Genomic DNA, 17,690 nt, shown 5'->3' on the forward strand with positions numbered 1-17,690 from the left:
TTATCAAGATAATAAAGTGTGTCGCTTATTGTTCATGGTATGGTAGATTTACCAGCTCATAGCTCCAGGGTTCTGGCTCCTGATCCTGAGCTCAGGTTAATGTCTGTGCAGAGTTTTGAGTGTTTTCCCCCCATGTTCATGCAGGTAGAGTGGAACTTCGGCATACAAATGCCCTCCCTCACGAATTTTCGCCTTGAGAATTGAAATTTTGCAAGAAATGTGCATCAGCATACGAAGCATTTTCGGATATGCGAATGAACCAATCCTATCTGAACGCTGGCTAAGTACGTACCTGTACGTCCAGGAGACATTCAAAACTTGGTTGCATCAGTGGAAAGCCGACAAAAAGAGAGAGGGTGGTCTGTTCTATTTTTAGCCCAAGCTTGGTGGCACGATTTCCTGTGAGGACCCTTGACATGGAATGCTTGGCATGGGTCAGTTCTTTGTAAGCAGGCATACAGTTCACATACACTTCATATAGGGAATATTTTTGTATGGCTGGAACGGATTATTATCTGCATTTACATTATTTTCTTATGGGAAAATTCGTTTAGCTTAATCAGTTAAGCTAAATTGCCCTTCAGTGTGAATGTGTAAAAACGTTTCCCTTTGATGGAATGGTGTCACATCTGAGGTGAGTTCTTCACTTTGGGTCCAGTATTTCTGGAAAAGGCTTTCAGTTCCACTGCAACCCAAACCAGTTATTAAAAAAATGAATGAATAAATGAAATTAAAACGATAATAAAGTCTACACAGGTGGTATTTCCCCGTCTCGGGCTACTAGAACTGCACTTGATCTTGCTTGAAAAGAATTTCTATGAGTCATATCCATTATAGATTATGAAAAATGTCTGTTTTATTTGCAGTATGAGTCACATTTACAGAAAATGGCATGTGGCAACAAATTTTCTGAAGATCATGGTCATATTCATGTTCAATGAGATTTTCATACTGACTTACAAGGTCACTTTAAGAACACATCCCTGCTGAAAGCAAACGATTATTTAAGAAATAATTTACTAGATGCTAGTTTGTGTTCTTGCTAATTCTAATCATTGTGTGTCAGAAAACAAATTTTGCATTAAAAAAAAATCCTATTAGCTGGGATGGGTTAAACGGTTAAACATTTTTTCTTAAATAAAATATGATTTTCTTTTATATTCAAAAGGTCCATTTACAAGAGCTAAATGGCACCCCAGTGTGGAAGCAGCCTGAAAATAAGCATATTTTCAGCACATTTTAACAACCATCCTGACTTCATGATATCATAGATTAGAAGTTGAATATCATCAACTGTAAAAATACTTTTATTAAGATGGATGATTCATTTCAAGGTACAGTTATCCATCATTCATAGTTAAAACAAAGAGTATCAAGTAAAGAATTTGGTTGCTTATTTCTATAACCCACTACTGGGATGTACAGTATGTCTACCTCTAGTGACACAATAAGGTCTCTTATGATAAGACATTCATTATTTTCGGAAGATGTCCAGGAGTTCCCACATGTCATCCAGATAAAATGGTTCATGTGGAAGCTGATAATATTTTTTTTTTATTTAAACTTGTACATTTAAGCCATCTTTTTTTATACTTAAAAAAAAAAATCAGATCCATTCCCCAAATCCAAATAGAATATCAAGCACTTTAATATGCATGATCATCGAGCTGACATCAACATAAAACAAACAAATAAATAAACATAAAACATAAAAATGGAGAACTCTACAGGAGTAAAAACAAACCGACTGATCCACAGAGAGAGAGAGAGAGAGAGAGAGAGAGAGAGCACATCCAGACCATGAAAGGATCAGATTTGTGGCCCCACATGGCAGACCTGGAACTCAAGACTGACCTGAAATCAGTTTTTATGGCAGTAGTTAATGTGTTAGTTGGAGGTGAGCTGGGATGAAGAGCTGCTGCTGCCTGAGCTCTTGGCGCTCTTCTGCCCCCTGGTGGCGCTTGCCTGCCTTGGAACTCGCTGCTCTCGCTTCTCTGCATGACCTGTGCCTGATTTGCTGCGTACTGACCCCACACACACACACACACACACAGATACAGAGAGAGAGAGAGAGAGAGAGAGAGAGAGAGAGAGAGATTAAAAGGTTCTTTTTCATCATATATGACTTATGGAGAGATGAAGCATGTTTTATGGACTTAGACACACATCCAGTAAGAAGCTGCTTAGCACTGATGCACAGCTGTGATAAATACTCTAGTGCTGTAATTATTAAAAGCACATGATTCAGATATTATGCGTTTCCGTCATTTACATAACAGTTATAAGAGTTGAACATGATATTTTACATCAACATGCAGTCATTCTACATGAGGTTGGTGTTGCTGGTGCCCAAATGCAGTAGAACCGAACAGAACACACTCGAGTACACTCAACTAATAAAGAACTAAACACACAAGTTCAGGAAATGCAAGACCATGAAAAAAGGAGGTTAGATGTTCTGAATCATGCACCGTGAGCTGAGGTGAATGTGATGAATGAAAGAGTAAAAACAAAGAAAGTGAAGCATGAAGTGTAAGAAAGAAAAAAGACTGTAGCAAAGTCAAGGGCAACCAAGAATGTGAGAGGAAACAAAGAGAGAGATGGTGCAAGAGAACCCGAGTATGCAAAGAACACAAAGAAATGAAGAGAGCGAGGGTGCAGAAAGGAGAAAAGGGAAGGAAAACCTTGGGAGAGAGGAGAGCTCTGTTCCCCAGAGCTGTAGACCACTATCTTAGCCCCGGCCCTTTGAGGGTGGGCCGCAGGGGCAGTGGACGGAGCCTGAGTGGTTGCTTTTTTAGCACTCTTGTCTGGGACCTTAGGGTCCTCTTCTTCATGTTGTTTACACACACACACACACATTGTACATGCGACAAAAAGACAAGAGGACAGAGGAGTATGTATTAGCACAAAGGAGAGGAAACTGCACATTGCTAACACAAATAACTTATAATTTACAAACTAGCAAGGTCCTCTGCATTGTATGATTCAGAATTCTGACCCTAAGTCTCAATCTCATGATCGAGATTAATCTGGTTCCCTTTGTTAAAGCTTAGACATCCCATGGCTACACTGTAAACATCATAAATAAATAAAATCACACATAATAAGTGCGCAAAATAAAAAAGCTGTGCATCACATTACACTGTTTAAGAACAAAAATTGTCCTCGTTCAATTCAAGGAACCGACTTATGTCCTGCCTGTCTGCTTCGGCAGCTTTTTCCTGCTTTATAAAGATGGCATTAGTGTGCGGGCTGTGAAGAAGCATGTCATTGGTTGGAAGCATTAAACAGATACACCCCTTACTCTGACTCTAAACGAAAGTGGTACACCTACTAATTCTAAGTGAATCGGTACATGCAGTAACTGGTCATTGTCGTTTGTGAACAAAATAAATGTACTAGGTGAACAAACGCTGATCATGCTGACTCACTGGGGTCAACCCTGATGGTACATCAGTTCACTAACCTTACAACGAGAAGAGAAAGAAGGTGGAACAATACATCTGAAATGTGTGTAGCATGAATACAAGGCTTATATGATGTGTTGTTTACAGCATAATCTGCTATATAAATAAGTGCAAAAATGACTGTTGGCCACTTCTGTTTTCTAACATTATTGTAATATTGAAACCTACAACATTCACATATGCTATTTGTTTATTTATTTATTTATTTATTTATTTATTACATTTATGGCCTTATTTGTGACCACTCTCTCAAAACTAGCCTGAACTGTTGAAAATAAATTCACCAAACCTTGGTCATTTTAATTTAAGATAATACTCGCATTTTCTTTTCTCGTGAACACTTGCCGTTGTAAATGAATGTGTAACGTGAATATAATAATATTCATTTCTATTAAAAAATAAATAAAAACACATACACTTACTGGCGCCACCTAGTGGCCAAATCAGTGAATGAAACTTTTGGGTGGAACGAAAATACTACTAGCGCTAGAGCACACCTTCAGACTGTGTGATTTGTGTTTTGTCTCAAGTATAGTATGATGTAAAGTTTATGCTTTGTGGTGAAATGTTGCCTATTTACCATGACAGAGTAAGTAACAGAGGGCAGAAAGAAAGGAAAAAACAAATGCACAGAGGGGTTGTTCAGCATAAGCAGCAGCAAGCTTACACCAAGTCACAATGCTTATATTGTCTACTCTGTTTTGTCAAGACAGCTTATGGAGGTTCATTTTCCCAGAATTTTTAAATGTACCAGAACAGACTGTTAAAATACAGACTTTACACAATAGTGACTGGGTTTTTACATAAGATTCTGTCGTTTTTCTCCCCCCACATTGTTAATGGTGTCAAAGTTTCAGGGAAAATGTTTTTATCAGTTTCAAAAAACTGTACTAAAACTGTGTTAATTAAACGTTCATTTTTAGGACAAAAATAAAAAATACTCTTATTTTTTTATTAGGTTTAATTAGTTAAACTGTTAGTACTGTTTATTATTTAACCTACAAAAGAATAACTTATTTACTATATCAAGTAAAACACTCTGCGTCTGAAATGCTCTATACAAATAGCAGTTTAATTCTGTTCGGTTCCTTGAGCATGGTGAGCTCAGATGTCAAAAGCTGATCAGTTCAGAAGCATTATGAGAGCACTCCCCGAGGCACTGGACTGACCTCTGACCTCACTGACGGTTGACGTCTCGGGGGCAATGGTGTCTGAAATCTTTTGACCTGCACACATTGCCTTTAGTGTCTGGAACACAGCCAGAGGTGCCACGTTCATCTTCAGGAGGTCCACGAGGATCCTATGAAACCAAGAAGAAATAATTATTAATTGTGTTATTATTGGGTTTCTAATCATTGGTGTAAGGAATCACAATTCTACAGTGTTTCTGATTTATTGTACCTCTTCTCTCTATACATTAGAGTAAATATATTAGTTAGTATTCTGGTAAAAACTTCACCAAACATGGCTTTAGTGAAAGCTTAAATCTGACAACAATATACTTTCTACTCTTCATCAGCTACTTTGGGTACAAATTGCAGGCTCAACAAAATGTGAATGGTCCGGGTTAGATTCCCAGACAGGGAGCTAACCCAGCCACTGAAGAGTTAACCCTCAGTGCCGGTCCCAAGCCCGGGTTAAATGCCCCCTTCCTGTTCCGACATGACTGCGCACCAGTGCACAAAGCAAGGTTCATAAAGACATGAATGAGCGAGTTTGGTTTGGAGTCTTGACCTCATCATCATGTTGGAACAGGAAGGGGTCATCCCCAAACTGTTCCCACAAAGCTGGGAGCATGAAATTATCCAAAATTCCTTGTTACGCTGAAGCATCAAGAGTTCCTTTCACTGGAACTAAGCACACCCCCTGACAAACAACACCTGAATTCAGTGATTTGGAGGGGTGTCCCAAATCTTTTAGCAATATAGTGTATATTGAAGAAATCACTAGATGAAAACAAATCATATAATCATCGCCTTCTTGAATATGCCTGTTTGACACTATGTGGTGTGCTTGTATAGGGAACCTGGACCCAAAATGATTTTCTATTGGATATAAAGAGTCACGTACGGCATAGAGTTTAACCGTAATCATTTAATATCCTCAAATGGGAAGCGGGAACATTTACATGGCCTCTTATTAGAACAAGCTCTTATGTGTAGATATTTGGACTCACTTGAAAACCTCTTGGTCCATGACTATCCCAGCAGCTTGAGTGAGCTCAAACAGCTCGGTTTCTTCAGCGTTGAGGACCTTTTTCTTTTTCACACCGTATTTTTGCACATTGCCGCTGACCGTCACACCGAGAGATGGGGAGTCTGGAGCTGTGGGCATCGTGCCAGGCTGAGTGGACTGGGAGGTCATGAGCAATCAGGCAGCACCTATACAAGCAACAACAGCAGTGTGTGTGTTAAAGCTGTTAACTCCGTGCCATTACATATATTCTAAGATTACTCCTTAACACACTATGTGACACTATAGTTACTACACAATAACTTGCATTCTCTGGGTCAGAATATACGATAAAGACCCTTTAATGATGTACTGCTTAGATATTAACAGGCAAGAAAAATACCAGGCGAATTCAAATATAATTAAAACTTCATTTTGACCATAACATAAAACAAATATTGGGTTCGTCTCTATTTACAAAACCATCGCTTAAAGGGTTAACTAACCCATAACACTATATACTGTTCTATTCAGACCTAGCCGTTAGCTTAGCTGGGTTTATGAGGACCGTTACACGTCGCTCATTAAGAATTAATTAAAAATAAATAAGTAAATCATATCTGGTCAGTTTTACCTCTTATCATACTATTCCATTATATAGAATAAATTATCATTTGTAGCTACACAGTTTTATAAACAATGCAATACACTCACAAGAGAAATACCGCTTCCGTCAACTGAATCTTCTTCTTCGGTAGATGAAACTATTCAGGTATTAACTCTTTAGCGCCACCTGGAGATCCCCAATCAGGATTGAACCACAATTAATTGGATTGATTGAAGTTTGAAGTGAATCCAGAGCACTCGACTCAGCTCACTAATAAGAACCGACTCTTTCAGGTCCCAAATGACTCCTTGCTGAAGTTTCTTTCTTAAAGTGTTTGAAGTTTTGTTTTTATTATTTGATTTAATAATATTATTTAGCAGTTATTATGTAAGAATGAAATATGGACAGCAGAAATGATCGTATTTAAGGTAGCAAATTTCTGACACATTTGATGGAAATATTGGAGCAAGAACTGAGGACCAAATACACTATATTGCCAAAGGTTTTGGGACACCCCTCCAAATCAGTGAATTCAGGTGTTGTTTTTCAGGGGTTGGTGCTTGACCCCTTAGTTCCAGTTAAAAGAAACTCTTAATGCTTCAGCGTACCAAGACATTTTGGACAGTTTCATGCTCCCAACTTGGTGGAAACAGTTTGGGGATGACCCCTTCCTGTTCCAACATGACTACACACCAGTGCACAAAGCAAGGTCCATAAAGACACGGATGAGCGAGTTTAGTGTGGAGGAACTTGACTTGCCTGCCTCAACCTCAACCCGAGCACATGAATTTAATATGGAATTGGTCCGCTCTTTACAGCTATAACTCTTCTGGGAAGGCTTTCCACAAGGTTTAGGAGTGTGTTTATGGGAATTTTTGACCATTCGTCTAGAAGCGCATTTGTGAGGTCGGGCACTGATGATGGACGAGAAGACCTGGCTCGCAGTCTCCACTCTAATTCATCCCAAAGGTGTTCTATCAGGATGAGGTCAGGACTCTGAAGTTCCTCCACACTAAACTATGTCTTTATGGACCTTGCTTTGTGCACTGGTGCGCAGTCATGTTGGAACAGGAAGGGGTCATCCCCAAAATGTTCCCACAAACTTGTGAGCATGAAATTGTCCAAAATGTCTTGGTATGCTGAAGCATTAAGAGTTCCTTTCACTGGAACTAAGGGGCCGAGACCAACCCCTGAAAAACAACACCTGAATTCAATGATTTAATATATGTAATATAGTGTATAATGTATAATGGCTTGATTAAACTAAATCAATTGCATTGTTTTATACAATTAATTCAACAGGCTGTTTTGCAGTACACAAACAGTCATACACAAACTATTTGTTTTTAAAAAAAATCTCTATTTTGTATAGATTTACAGACATTAAACAACTTAAACTTCAGTGTAAGCCGATTAGTTCTTGATGAATATGATGAACGTAAGGATTGCATTTCTTCACAAATATGTCACATACAAGTCAATATAAAACTATTGTACTGATGTTTAAATTTTGATCTTTCAGGAGAAAGTAACTATCGGATATATTATAAGGGAAAATGTGAATATAGCCTTAGTATCCAAAAACCACCAAAAGTCATGTCTGTGTGAGATTTTTTTTTAGCATTAACTAACACGTGGGACTTTGACTTCACTCGTCCCTCCGCAATCCTCTTCAGAGCTTCGCTTCCTAGACACCAGAGAAAGTTCTTGTTTAACCTCCAGGTCCTGGGTCAGTGCCATGTCTGATCTTGGGCTTTCCAGACTGGAAAGGGTGTCCTCCTGAGGTCCAAACTCCACAAGCTGCCCTCTCAGTTCGACCTGCTCTGTCTGCAGTGGAACCCCTATAATCTCCAGTCCCGTTATCCCACCCACTATTGTCCCCTGCACCTCCACCTGGTCCTGCGATTGGTCCCCAACGGAGTTGAGCTCTAGTGCTTCTGTGTGGCCATTGAGTGGTACATCGCTGGCCTGAGAGAGGATTTCCTGCCTCAATGAAGCCAGCTGGGCCTGTAGTAGCTCTTTGTGTTGAGTCTGCAGACTGTCCATCTACAACACAGAACAGAGCATGAAATTACTAAAGTGAGCAGAACATATCCATATGTTAACTTGCTTAGCCTAGCTAAGAAGCTTACTAGTTAGCAGATGCTACATATACAAGCCAAATGGCACAGCATTATTTAGCTATGGTGGACAAGACTAAAAAAGCATTCTCAGGCAGCTCCTGAATCACTCTACTGCATTCACACAAACAGATATGTTCTCACCAGTTTGGCCAGTCTCTGCTGGCTGTGGTCTGGACAGCGGTACACCTGCAGCTCCTCAAACATCTTCACATTAGATTGAACCAAACTTGCAATCTTGAGAAAGTAAGAGCACATAACAGGGAACAATGGAGAAACCATGAGAAGAAGTGTAACCAATTTAAACAAGAATGAAGTGTGAAAACTTTTACCTTATCAAGAACACACCTGTTCTTTCAGCTGCTTAATTTCAGACCGCAGACTCTTCTCTACACTGTCTTTTTCTTGTCGTAGTATATCTAACTGTTCATTGAGCTCCAGGAGATGTTTCTGCAGGTTCAAACTCTCCTCAGTCTAAAACATCATGGCACGGAAAAAGAAGTGGTCAGTACATCAGCAGAATTTTTGACATAATGGTAGCCACATCTTTTGAACTGCACTGGTTAGTTTAATTGAACCAAAGGTCAACATAGGAATAAGCTTTGAACTGTATTTTCCATTTTATCCCTGAAAAAACTGTTCAGTGAGAATGATGCATGATGAACCTGTTCAGTAATGATGCCTGTTGCTTCATCATAGATCAAGTTGCCTGTGTTTCCATCAGGGTCCATTAAAACCAGGGTCTGGGTTTGTGCTGATGCAGGCTGGGAAGAGCCCACCTCCTCTTCAGCCCCCAGTGGCATGCCGTTACTCTCACCATCTTCCTTAAACACAGAAAGCAGCAGAAACATCACATACCAACAGGAATAAGTGTATAAAAGATGTCCAAAAAGGGAGACCGAAATGCATTGGACAAGCATGAGTGTGTGTAAAAAAAATAAATAAAAATACAGCCATCTGTGTCCAAAACACTGGACTGAAAAATGTGTGATATACCAGTTACGTCAAGTTAGCAAGACTACCTTATGTTCAACAGTAAGTAAGGTGGTGGTCTCAGTGACTGAGCCGGTGGTGAGGACTGATGGTGTGATGAGGGAGCTGACAGCAGTGGTGTCGCCTCCAGTACCCAAACTCACAGCTAGCCCACTATACGCTTTGGCATTAGCCTCCGGGTTACCTTTATAGTACTGCCTGCAATTCACATCCTGAAGAAAAAAAAAAAAAAAAAAACAGTTCTCAGTGAAAATACAATATACACTGATCAGGCATAACATTATGACCACTGACAGATGAAGTGAAGAACACTGATTATCTCCTCATCATGGCACCTGTTAGTGGGTGGGATATATTACGCAGCAAGTGAACATTTTGTCCTCAAAGTTGATGTGTTAGAAGCAGGAAAAATGGACAAGCGTAAGGATTTGAGCGAGTTTCAGAAGGACCAAATTGTGATGGCTAGATGTCTGGATCAGAGCATCTCCAAAACTGCAGCTCTTGTGGGGTGTTCCCAGTCTGCAGTGGTCAGTATCTATGAAAAGCGGTCCAAGGAAGGAACAGTGGTGAACCGCGACAGGGTCATGAGCGGCCAACACTCATTGATGCACGTGGGGAGAGAAGGTTGGCCCGTGTGATCTGATCCAACAGATGAGATACTGTTGCTCAAATTGCTGAAGAAGTTAATGCTGGTTCTGATAGAAAGGTGTCAGAATACACAGTGTATGAAGGGTCAGGGCTGTTTTGGCAGCAAAATGGGGACCATCACAATATTAGGCAGGTGGTCATTATGCTATGCCTGTACACCTTTTGTTGCTTTAAATTATTCACCAGACCTAGTATCCATGCTCACCTGTGTAACCTGGATTTGGAATGTAGTGTGTGGGTTTCGGAAGTGCGTCTTGTAGTGCTTGATGGCCTCGTCCCTCCTGTTAAAGCCGTTCCTGCAGCGGTAGCAGTGCCAGTGTGCTCCTTTAAACCTCTTCTCCCCTTTAATGGTGCCTACGATCTCACAGTGGTTACAGCAACGCAACACTTTCAAGCCTGGAGGATACAAGAAAATTAATTACTGCAGAACAAAGCAACACTTATGATTATATTCATGTAGAGACTGAGATCAGATGGAAGTTATCAGATGGGAGTGGGTGGTTTTTACATGCAGGATGAAGAAAGGCCATGGTTGTCAATGTGGTGCTGTGTCATGCGTTTATTTATCCATTTTTATTAAATGTTTTCTAAGTTTATTAGAAATTACTCCAGACAGAATCATATACATTCTTAATGGCACCCATTTACCTTATTATGGAGAACTAGCTTAAAATATCTCATATTATATTTCAACCTCAAACGATTCATAAAAAGCCTTTTTCAGCTACTAGTAAAGTATGGATGCAAAACTGAGGTACAACAGATGCCCAGTACCAAATCTTCACCAGCAGATATTGACCAAATTTGTAACATTGATCCAATAGATCCAATAGTCCCTTTCTCATATAAGCATATAAATACATAGAAATATTAGTCGTCACATAGCATAAACCCAGAATGCTCCATTATTTTATGTCTGACCAGCAAAATCGATGCTCTTGTCGACATGTTTGATGCGGAAGTGGGCACGGAGTATAACGGGATCCTGGTATGCCTCGGCTACTGTACAGAGTGGACAGTGCATGTGCACTCCTTTCTCACTCCCAGCACACTTCTCATCCTGGCACAACACAGGCACGTAGGAGTGCTCCGTAGCCCTGACCCGCACTGACGGATGGGCCTGTAAACAGGAGAAGAGAGGTGTAAACAATAATAATAATAATAATAATAATAATAAAACAGATCAGACAGTTTTCCCAGACCCTAAAAACAAGCAGGTTTACACGAGCATCACTACAGCACCCTCATGTGGCGAGTTTGAGAATTACACGTGCTGCAGACCGGAGCTTAAAGCGGCTTTTACGCAGCCTTCACAAAGTTATTGCCACAATTATAGAACTATGGGAGGTTACAACATTCAGATACATCATTGTAAATACTCCGTGTTACAATGTAAAACAACTACTGAAATCTATTTAGTATTTCGATACCATCTGCAGAGGTGTACTTTTAACAGCACGCATCTGATTGCAAATATTACATATAGCTAAAGGAGCTAACTTACTGAGGTCGGATATTAGAAGCATAGCTATACATTAGCATTTAATAATCCAAATATGAACTATATAACAAACACCACTAGCGACACATTCAGTCATAAAAGGCTCAGTCCCAAATGTCTCTCTATTGGACACTTGAGTCCATACCCAACGTGTACATGGCGTTCATTTCTTACGTTATGTAGTACTCTTATATAGGGAACTGGAAGCCATTTGGGATTCCACCAGCGGCTAAGAAGCTAACCGAACTAGCAAGACAACAAACACTGACCAACATTAGCTCAAAATATGCATATGTCAAGCTTTTTATAAGAAATACTCACGACAAACGCCGCCATAATCTGGTGTAATTGTAAAAACAAGCGTCAAATGTTGCCGTTTACCGGCGTTTTCGCCGTTTTAGTCTGCAAAACATGTTTCAGTCCAGCGGCTTTGCGTTGTTCGTCACAGACTTGTGTGTACACACATACGTCCTCTTCGCTGAGCTCGCCAAATTCACGTGGCGTTGTAAAAACTCAGCGCATTGATAGCTCATTGGAGGATGTCGAACTCGATGTTGGTTCACAGCCAATCACCGCGTAGATCGTTTAGTACACGGTATTTTAGTTAAACTGGTTTGATGCTAGTGACCGAAATTATCATCATCTACATTTACAATTTACATTTTGTAAATGTGGCTTTTGTAGAATGTTATGAAATGAAGAGTGAAATTACACTCCGTTTAATACAACCTTCCAGGATTATTGTATTGTCAACAGAATCACGGCTTGGATGATGTAGCAAGGTTAGGGTAGAGGCTTGACAAAATGACAGTTATTATCAGGAAGGAAGACCCTGAGGAACTTTTCATTTGCTTTTTTCCCCCCTTGCTAAAGAGTGTGAATAACAACCAAAAGAAAAATCAAAATAGGGGGCACCCGGATTTGAACCGGGGACCTCTTGATCTGCAGTCAAATGCTCTACCACTGAGCTATACCCCCTGCTGTATTACCTTTGCGGAAATATAATGGATATATGAAGTTTATATATACACTCGGAGGTTTGAGTCCATATTTCTTATTTGAAATGTCTACCTCTTTGGGGCAACGTATTACATCAACAGAAATAAGTGAGTTTAATAATTCATTACTGTATATATTTTGGTTTGCGAGTCGTTTTCATCCCAGGGAAAGCAATCCAATGCTACCATGCGTTTATTAAAGTCTACTAATAAAACAGTGTGAAAGGTGACTGAAGCTTCAGATTGGCTTCAATGCCTCTAAGTCAGTCTATCTCTATGGTCGCAGATAAACTGGTCACTCTGTAATATTGTACGTGGTGTATACACGTGCATCATTAGAAAATGTGGTTTCGAGTCGTAAATTATTATATGTTTAGTGTCATTTAAAACCCTGCTTATAATATTTTACGATTACATTATAAAAAGTTAACCGTGGAGATGCCGGGGATTGAACCCGGGGCCTCATACATGCAAAGCATGCGCTCTACCACTGAGCTACATCCCCTATTGATACAAGGTGATCAGACAGTCATTAATAAACAATAGGATTTACCTTCTTTTAACGTGCTTTTAAATCCCAAAAAATTGGGATTTTGGATGTATCCATGTTGATATAGCTGCATGGTAATGACATGATCCATACCATGATTCTTCCATTCTGACACATCCCAAAAAAGTTCTACCAGGTTCAGATCCAGGGACTGTGAGGGCCACTGAAGAACAGTGAGCTTATTGTGAAGTCTGAGACACATTGTACATTGTGACATGGTGCATTAATATGCTGTAAGGAGCCATTATAAAGTGGATAACTTGTGGTCATACAGTGATTCACACCCACAGCGGTAATACTCAGATTGGCCGTAGCTCTCAAATGATTTTCGACATATTAAGGTGCACAGTGTGTGCCAAGAAAGCATTCCTCACACAATTATACCACCACCACCACCACCAGCCTGAACTGTTGAAATAACTTTTTCAACAACCAAGAATTTCTGCTTGCAGAACTGCAGCACACTGGATATTTCTCCTATTCCCCCAATAGCATTGTGTGTAAACTCTATAGACGATTGTGTGTGAAATATCAGAAGAACATAAGTTCAAAAAACAAATTCACATGCCACAGTCAAAGTTACTCATCCTGGTGAGGTAACTGAAACTCGTGGCCGGTGTTTGCATGATGTTATTGGGTTTAATTGCATATATCTTATACTTTTTGTTCTTAGCATTGTACTAGTAACTTCAGTCAGTTATCACATTACCCTGTGTATATTGACTATATGTAAGATACACAGTGTGCAATCTACAACCTGTCTTTGTGTTACTTGTCTCTATTGCTGCAGGATATCTGGAATTTCCTTTGGGATCAATAAAGTATCTATCTATCTATCTATCTATCTATCTATCTATCTATCTATCTATCTATCTATCTATCTATCTATCTATCTATCTATCTATCTATCTATCCATGCTAAAAAGCACAAGGATTTAAACATAAAAGAAACACAGCACAGCTCTCTCTAACTAGTAACTCTTCCCATGTCCTTCTCCTCCTCACACCAACCAGAGTGTTAGATGTGTGTAATTTGTGAACATTTCCATCAATCATGATATGAGAGAGGCTTTGAGAAGACTCTGTTATTATGGTGCTTTGAGTCCTATCCCTGTGTCACCATAATGTTTGTCCCGGAAGCTGATTAGAAGTAATGAAAAAAAGCGTGGGTCAGAAAATGCAACATGGCACATGTAAAAGCCTCTCATTATATTCATGTATGTCATTTGCTCTATCAATGAAATCAAGCATTAATGCTATCAAATCACATCATCCCAAATGCATTCATAGCCATTCATAGCCACACCATTACAGACGGTGCCCGAATAAACTAGGGACTTCTGTCAGATGTCACATTTTCAATAGCCTTCATGGTTAAAAACATGTTCCCAGAATCCAAATGACTCCTATGATCTGTTTAAAACATTAGTACAGGGTTAGACTAAAACACAATTTGAAATGTAAGGACTTGTTTTTTCTACTTACAAAGGATTGGTAATGTCTATCTATCTATCTATCTATCTATCTATCTATCTATCTATCTATCTATCTATCTATCTATCTATCTATCTATCTATCTATCTATCTATCTATCTATCTATCTATGTTATATCACAACACCACACACTTGCAGGGTTGCAGGTTTTATTCTCATGTTTCAGAGATTTCCTCCAGGTATGTTGGTTTCCTCTCCCATTCCGAACACCTGTGTTGTAGGCTGATTGGCATCTCTACATTGTCTGTAGTGTATGAATGGGTGGGTGAGCATGTGTGTGCCTGTGTGTATGTGTGTGTGTGTGTGTGCAATTGTGCCCAGCAATGTGGTGGCACCTCCTCCTTGTGCTCCAAGTTCCCTGGGATAAAATGCAGGATCCCTACAATCCTGTGTAGTGTAAGCAATACAAAAAATTATAAATAGAATTATAAATAGACTTATTAAGCTATCATTTATAATAGAAAACAGTTCTTGTGAATCAGTTAATTTATTTGACTGGTTGATTGATTGATTGATTAACATCATATTACATCATATTGAAGTACAGCATCATGTTCCACCAAATAGAATATAAACAAAATTAGGCTGGAAAGTTTGATTTAGGATCAAATTACATTTGGCTTATGTGAAACGGACCATTTATTACAACACATTTGGTACAGAAATACTTGAATATACTCAATATTTACCTTAGAATAATCCAACTAATATAAGATTAATGAACAACTGAAGGAGTGCTGTTAGGGTTGCTGAACAAGCCCTGATGTTCATCCACACTGTTGACTTCGCCTTATTGACACTGCATACAAATTGCATGTTAAATAATATTAACAAGAATATGAAATTACTTTACTTTACAGCCTCCAGGACTAACGATAATGTAATATTTACTCCATGATGTGGGAGATGATGATGCACTGTACACAATTTATGGTGATATTTGGAAGATCTTGTGAAGAAAGCCAAGTCTTATTTCACCTCAGGACCAGCTGAGGGAATGGTGGAAGTAAATATACAGTCTTTTGTTATATTAAATTTTTAAATCTTGTAACACTAGCTAGTTATGCTATAACAATGATATATACACTTGTTGATTATTTGTCTCTTTTTTTTTTCATTTAAAGATTAGCTAGTACTTTCGTTAATCTTATGTATGGTGTAGTATTGTACTGCTGGAAGATCTATCTATCTATCTATCTATCTATCTATCTATCTATCTATCTATCTATCTATCTATCTATCTATCTATCTATCTATCTATCTATCTATCTATCTATCTATCTATCTATCTATCTATCTATCTATCTATCTACACTATATTGCCAAAAGTATTCGCTCACCTGCCTTGACTTGCATATGAACTTAAGTGACATCCCATTCCTAATCCATAGGGTTCAATATGACGTCGGTCCACCCTTTGCAGCTATAACAGCTTCAACTCTTCTGGGAAGGCTGTCCACAAGGTTTAGGAGTGTGTTTATGGGAATTTTTGACCATTCTTCCAGAAGCGCATTTGTGAGGTCACACACTGATGTTGGACGAGAAGGCCTGGCTCTCAGTCTCCGCTCTAATTCATCCCAAAGGTGTTCTATCAGGTTGAGGTCAGGACTCTGTGCAGGCCAGTCAAGTTCATCCACACCAGACTCTGTCATCCATGTCTTTATGGACCTTGCTTTGTGCACTGGTGCACAGTCATGTTGGAAGAGGAAGGGGCCAGCTCCAAACTGTTCCCACAAAGTTGGGAGCATGGAATTGTCCAAAATGTCTTGGTATGCTGAAGCATTCAGAGTTCCTTTCACTGGAACTAAGGGTCCACGCCCAGCTCCTGAAAAACAACCCCACATCATAATCCCCCCTCCACCAAACTTTACACTTGGTACAATGCAGTCAGACAAGTACCGTTCTCCTGGCAACCGCCAAACCCAGACTCGTCCATCAGATTGCCAGATGGAGAAGCGCGATTCGTCACTCCAGAGAACGCGTCTCCACTGCTCTAGAGTCCAGTGGCGGCGTGCTTTACACCACTGCATCCGACGCTTTGCATTGCACTTGGTGATGTATGGCTTGGATGCAGCTGCTCGGCCATGGAAACCCATTCCATGAAGCTCTCTGCGCACTGTTCTTGAGCTAATCTGAAGGCCACATGAAGTTTGGAGGTCTGTAGCGATTGACTCTGCAGAAAGTTGGCGACCTCTTCGCACTATGCGCCTCAGCATCTGTTGACAGAGTTGCTGTCGTTCCCAAACACTTCCACGTTCTTATAATACAGCTGACAGTTGACTGTGGAATATTTAGGAGCAAGGAAATTTCACGACTGGATTTGTTGCACAGGTGGCATCCTATCACAGTTCCACGCTGGAATTCACTGAGCTCCTGAGAGCAACCCATTCTTTCACAAATGTTTGTAAAAACAGTCTGCATGCCTAGCTGCTTGATTTTATACACCTGTGGCCATGGAAGTGATTGGAACACCTGATTCTGATTATTTGGATGGGTGAGCGAATACTTTTGGCAATATAGTGTATCTATCTATCTATCTAGTATGCCTAAAATAATGCTAAAATTAAATAATAATAATAATAATGCTAAAAATGTTTTTTTTTTCAAGTGAACTAATATTAAATTCAATGTATATTTAAATCTAATTTGCCTGTTATATACTTCAGAATATCAGAATATATTTATAAATATTAAAGAAGGTTAATAATTCAAGCAGACATATTGAATATTTCAATACATGGGATGCTGTAAATGTGCTTTATATAAGCACTTTTGTCCCTTGTCACCCTCTGAATTCACACATTTGTGCTGTCAGTCATTGTGGTGTTACACAATCATCAAAGATGGAAAGCAAAGTAGTTCACAGTAGTTCCTCTGTCCTAGAAAATTGAGACCCCATCATCGACAGCAAAAAGAGAGGTCAGGTACCTACCCTAGCCAAAGATTGCCTTCTATTCTTCAACCGTTTCTTTGTTAGACGCCTTTCCATGTGGGTCATTTCTGATATACATTTGATTCTGATTCTGGCTTAAAAGTTGGCCTCATATGTCCTTGAAATATAAAGTGCTCTCTCTTTTTGCTGTCTTATCACTTACCACTTCCCAGTCTGGCTTCATCATCTCACGAATTCGCATGGTGC

At 39.5% G+C, this 17,690-nt stretch overlaps 2 protein-coding genes and 2 non-coding genes across 6 annotated transcripts; all 4 read right to left on the reverse strand.

The window, feature by feature from the left end:
* Positions 1 to 831: 831 nt before the first annotated feature.
* Positions 832 to 6,503, reverse strand: mzt2b (mitotic spindle organizing protein 2B). Of its 3 annotated transcripts, none has more exons than XM_058416377.1 (5): positions 6,354 to 6,503; positions 5,644 to 5,848; positions 4,637 to 4,767; positions 2,685 to 2,828; positions 832 to 2,024 (listed from the first exon to the last, which is right to left on the reverse strand). In XM_058416377.1, exons 2-5 carry the CDS (start codon positions 5,829 to 5,831, stop codon positions 1,888 to 1,890), a joined length of 600 nt encoding a protein of 199 aa, XP_058272360.1. In that variant the 5' UTR covers positions 5,832 to 5,848; positions 6,354 to 6,503; the 3' UTR covers positions 832 to 1,887. The 3 variants fall into 3 exon arrangements, with proteins under 3 accessions (XP_058272360.1, XP_058272361.1, XP_058272362.1); XM_058416378.1 differs by having other exon boundaries at positions 6,274 to 6,362; XM_058416379.1 differs by lacking the exon at positions 2,685 to 2,828 and having other exon boundaries at positions 6,354 to 6,502.
* Positions 6,504 to 7,534: 1,031 nt separating this feature from the next.
* zgc:193801 (uncharacterized protein LOC564476 homolog) lies at positions 7,535 to 11,988 on the reverse strand. Its single transcript, XM_058416376.1, has 8 exons — positions 11,830 to 11,988; positions 10,929 to 11,127; positions 10,213 to 10,403; positions 9,389 to 9,571; positions 9,032 to 9,190; positions 8,715 to 8,840; positions 8,511 to 8,603; positions 7,535 to 8,292 (listed from the first exon to the last, which is right to left on the reverse strand). The coding sequence occupies exons 1-8, from the start codon at positions 11,842 to 11,844 to the stop codon at positions 7,870 to 7,872; spliced, it is 1,389 nt and encodes a 462-aa protein (XP_058272359.1). The 5' UTR covers positions 11,845 to 11,988; the 3' UTR covers positions 7,535 to 7,869.
* A 426-nt stretch (positions 11,989 to 12,414) lies between these two features.
* trnac-gca (transfer RNA cysteine (anticodon GCA)) lies at positions 12,415 to 12,486 on the reverse strand. The gene has a single exon. It is a non-coding gene; the product is annotated as a tRNA-Cys (tRNA).
* Positions 12,487 to 12,939: 453 nt separating this feature from the next.
* Positions 12,940 to 13,011, reverse strand: trnaa-ugc (transfer RNA alanine (anticodon UGC)). Its single transcript has one exon. It is a non-coding gene; the product is annotated as a tRNA-Ala (tRNA).
* Positions 13,012 to 17,690: the final 4,679 nt, after the last annotated feature.

This window comes from Hemibagrus wyckioides, linkage group LG18, assembly GCF_019097595.1.
Source record: "Hemibagrus wyckioides isolate EC202008001 linkage group LG18, SWU_Hwy_1.0, whole genome shotgun sequence".
In the NCBI taxonomy this organism is placed as follows: domain Eukaryota; kingdom Metazoa; phylum Chordata; class Actinopteri; order Siluriformes; family Bagridae; genus Hemibagrus; species Hemibagrus wyckioides.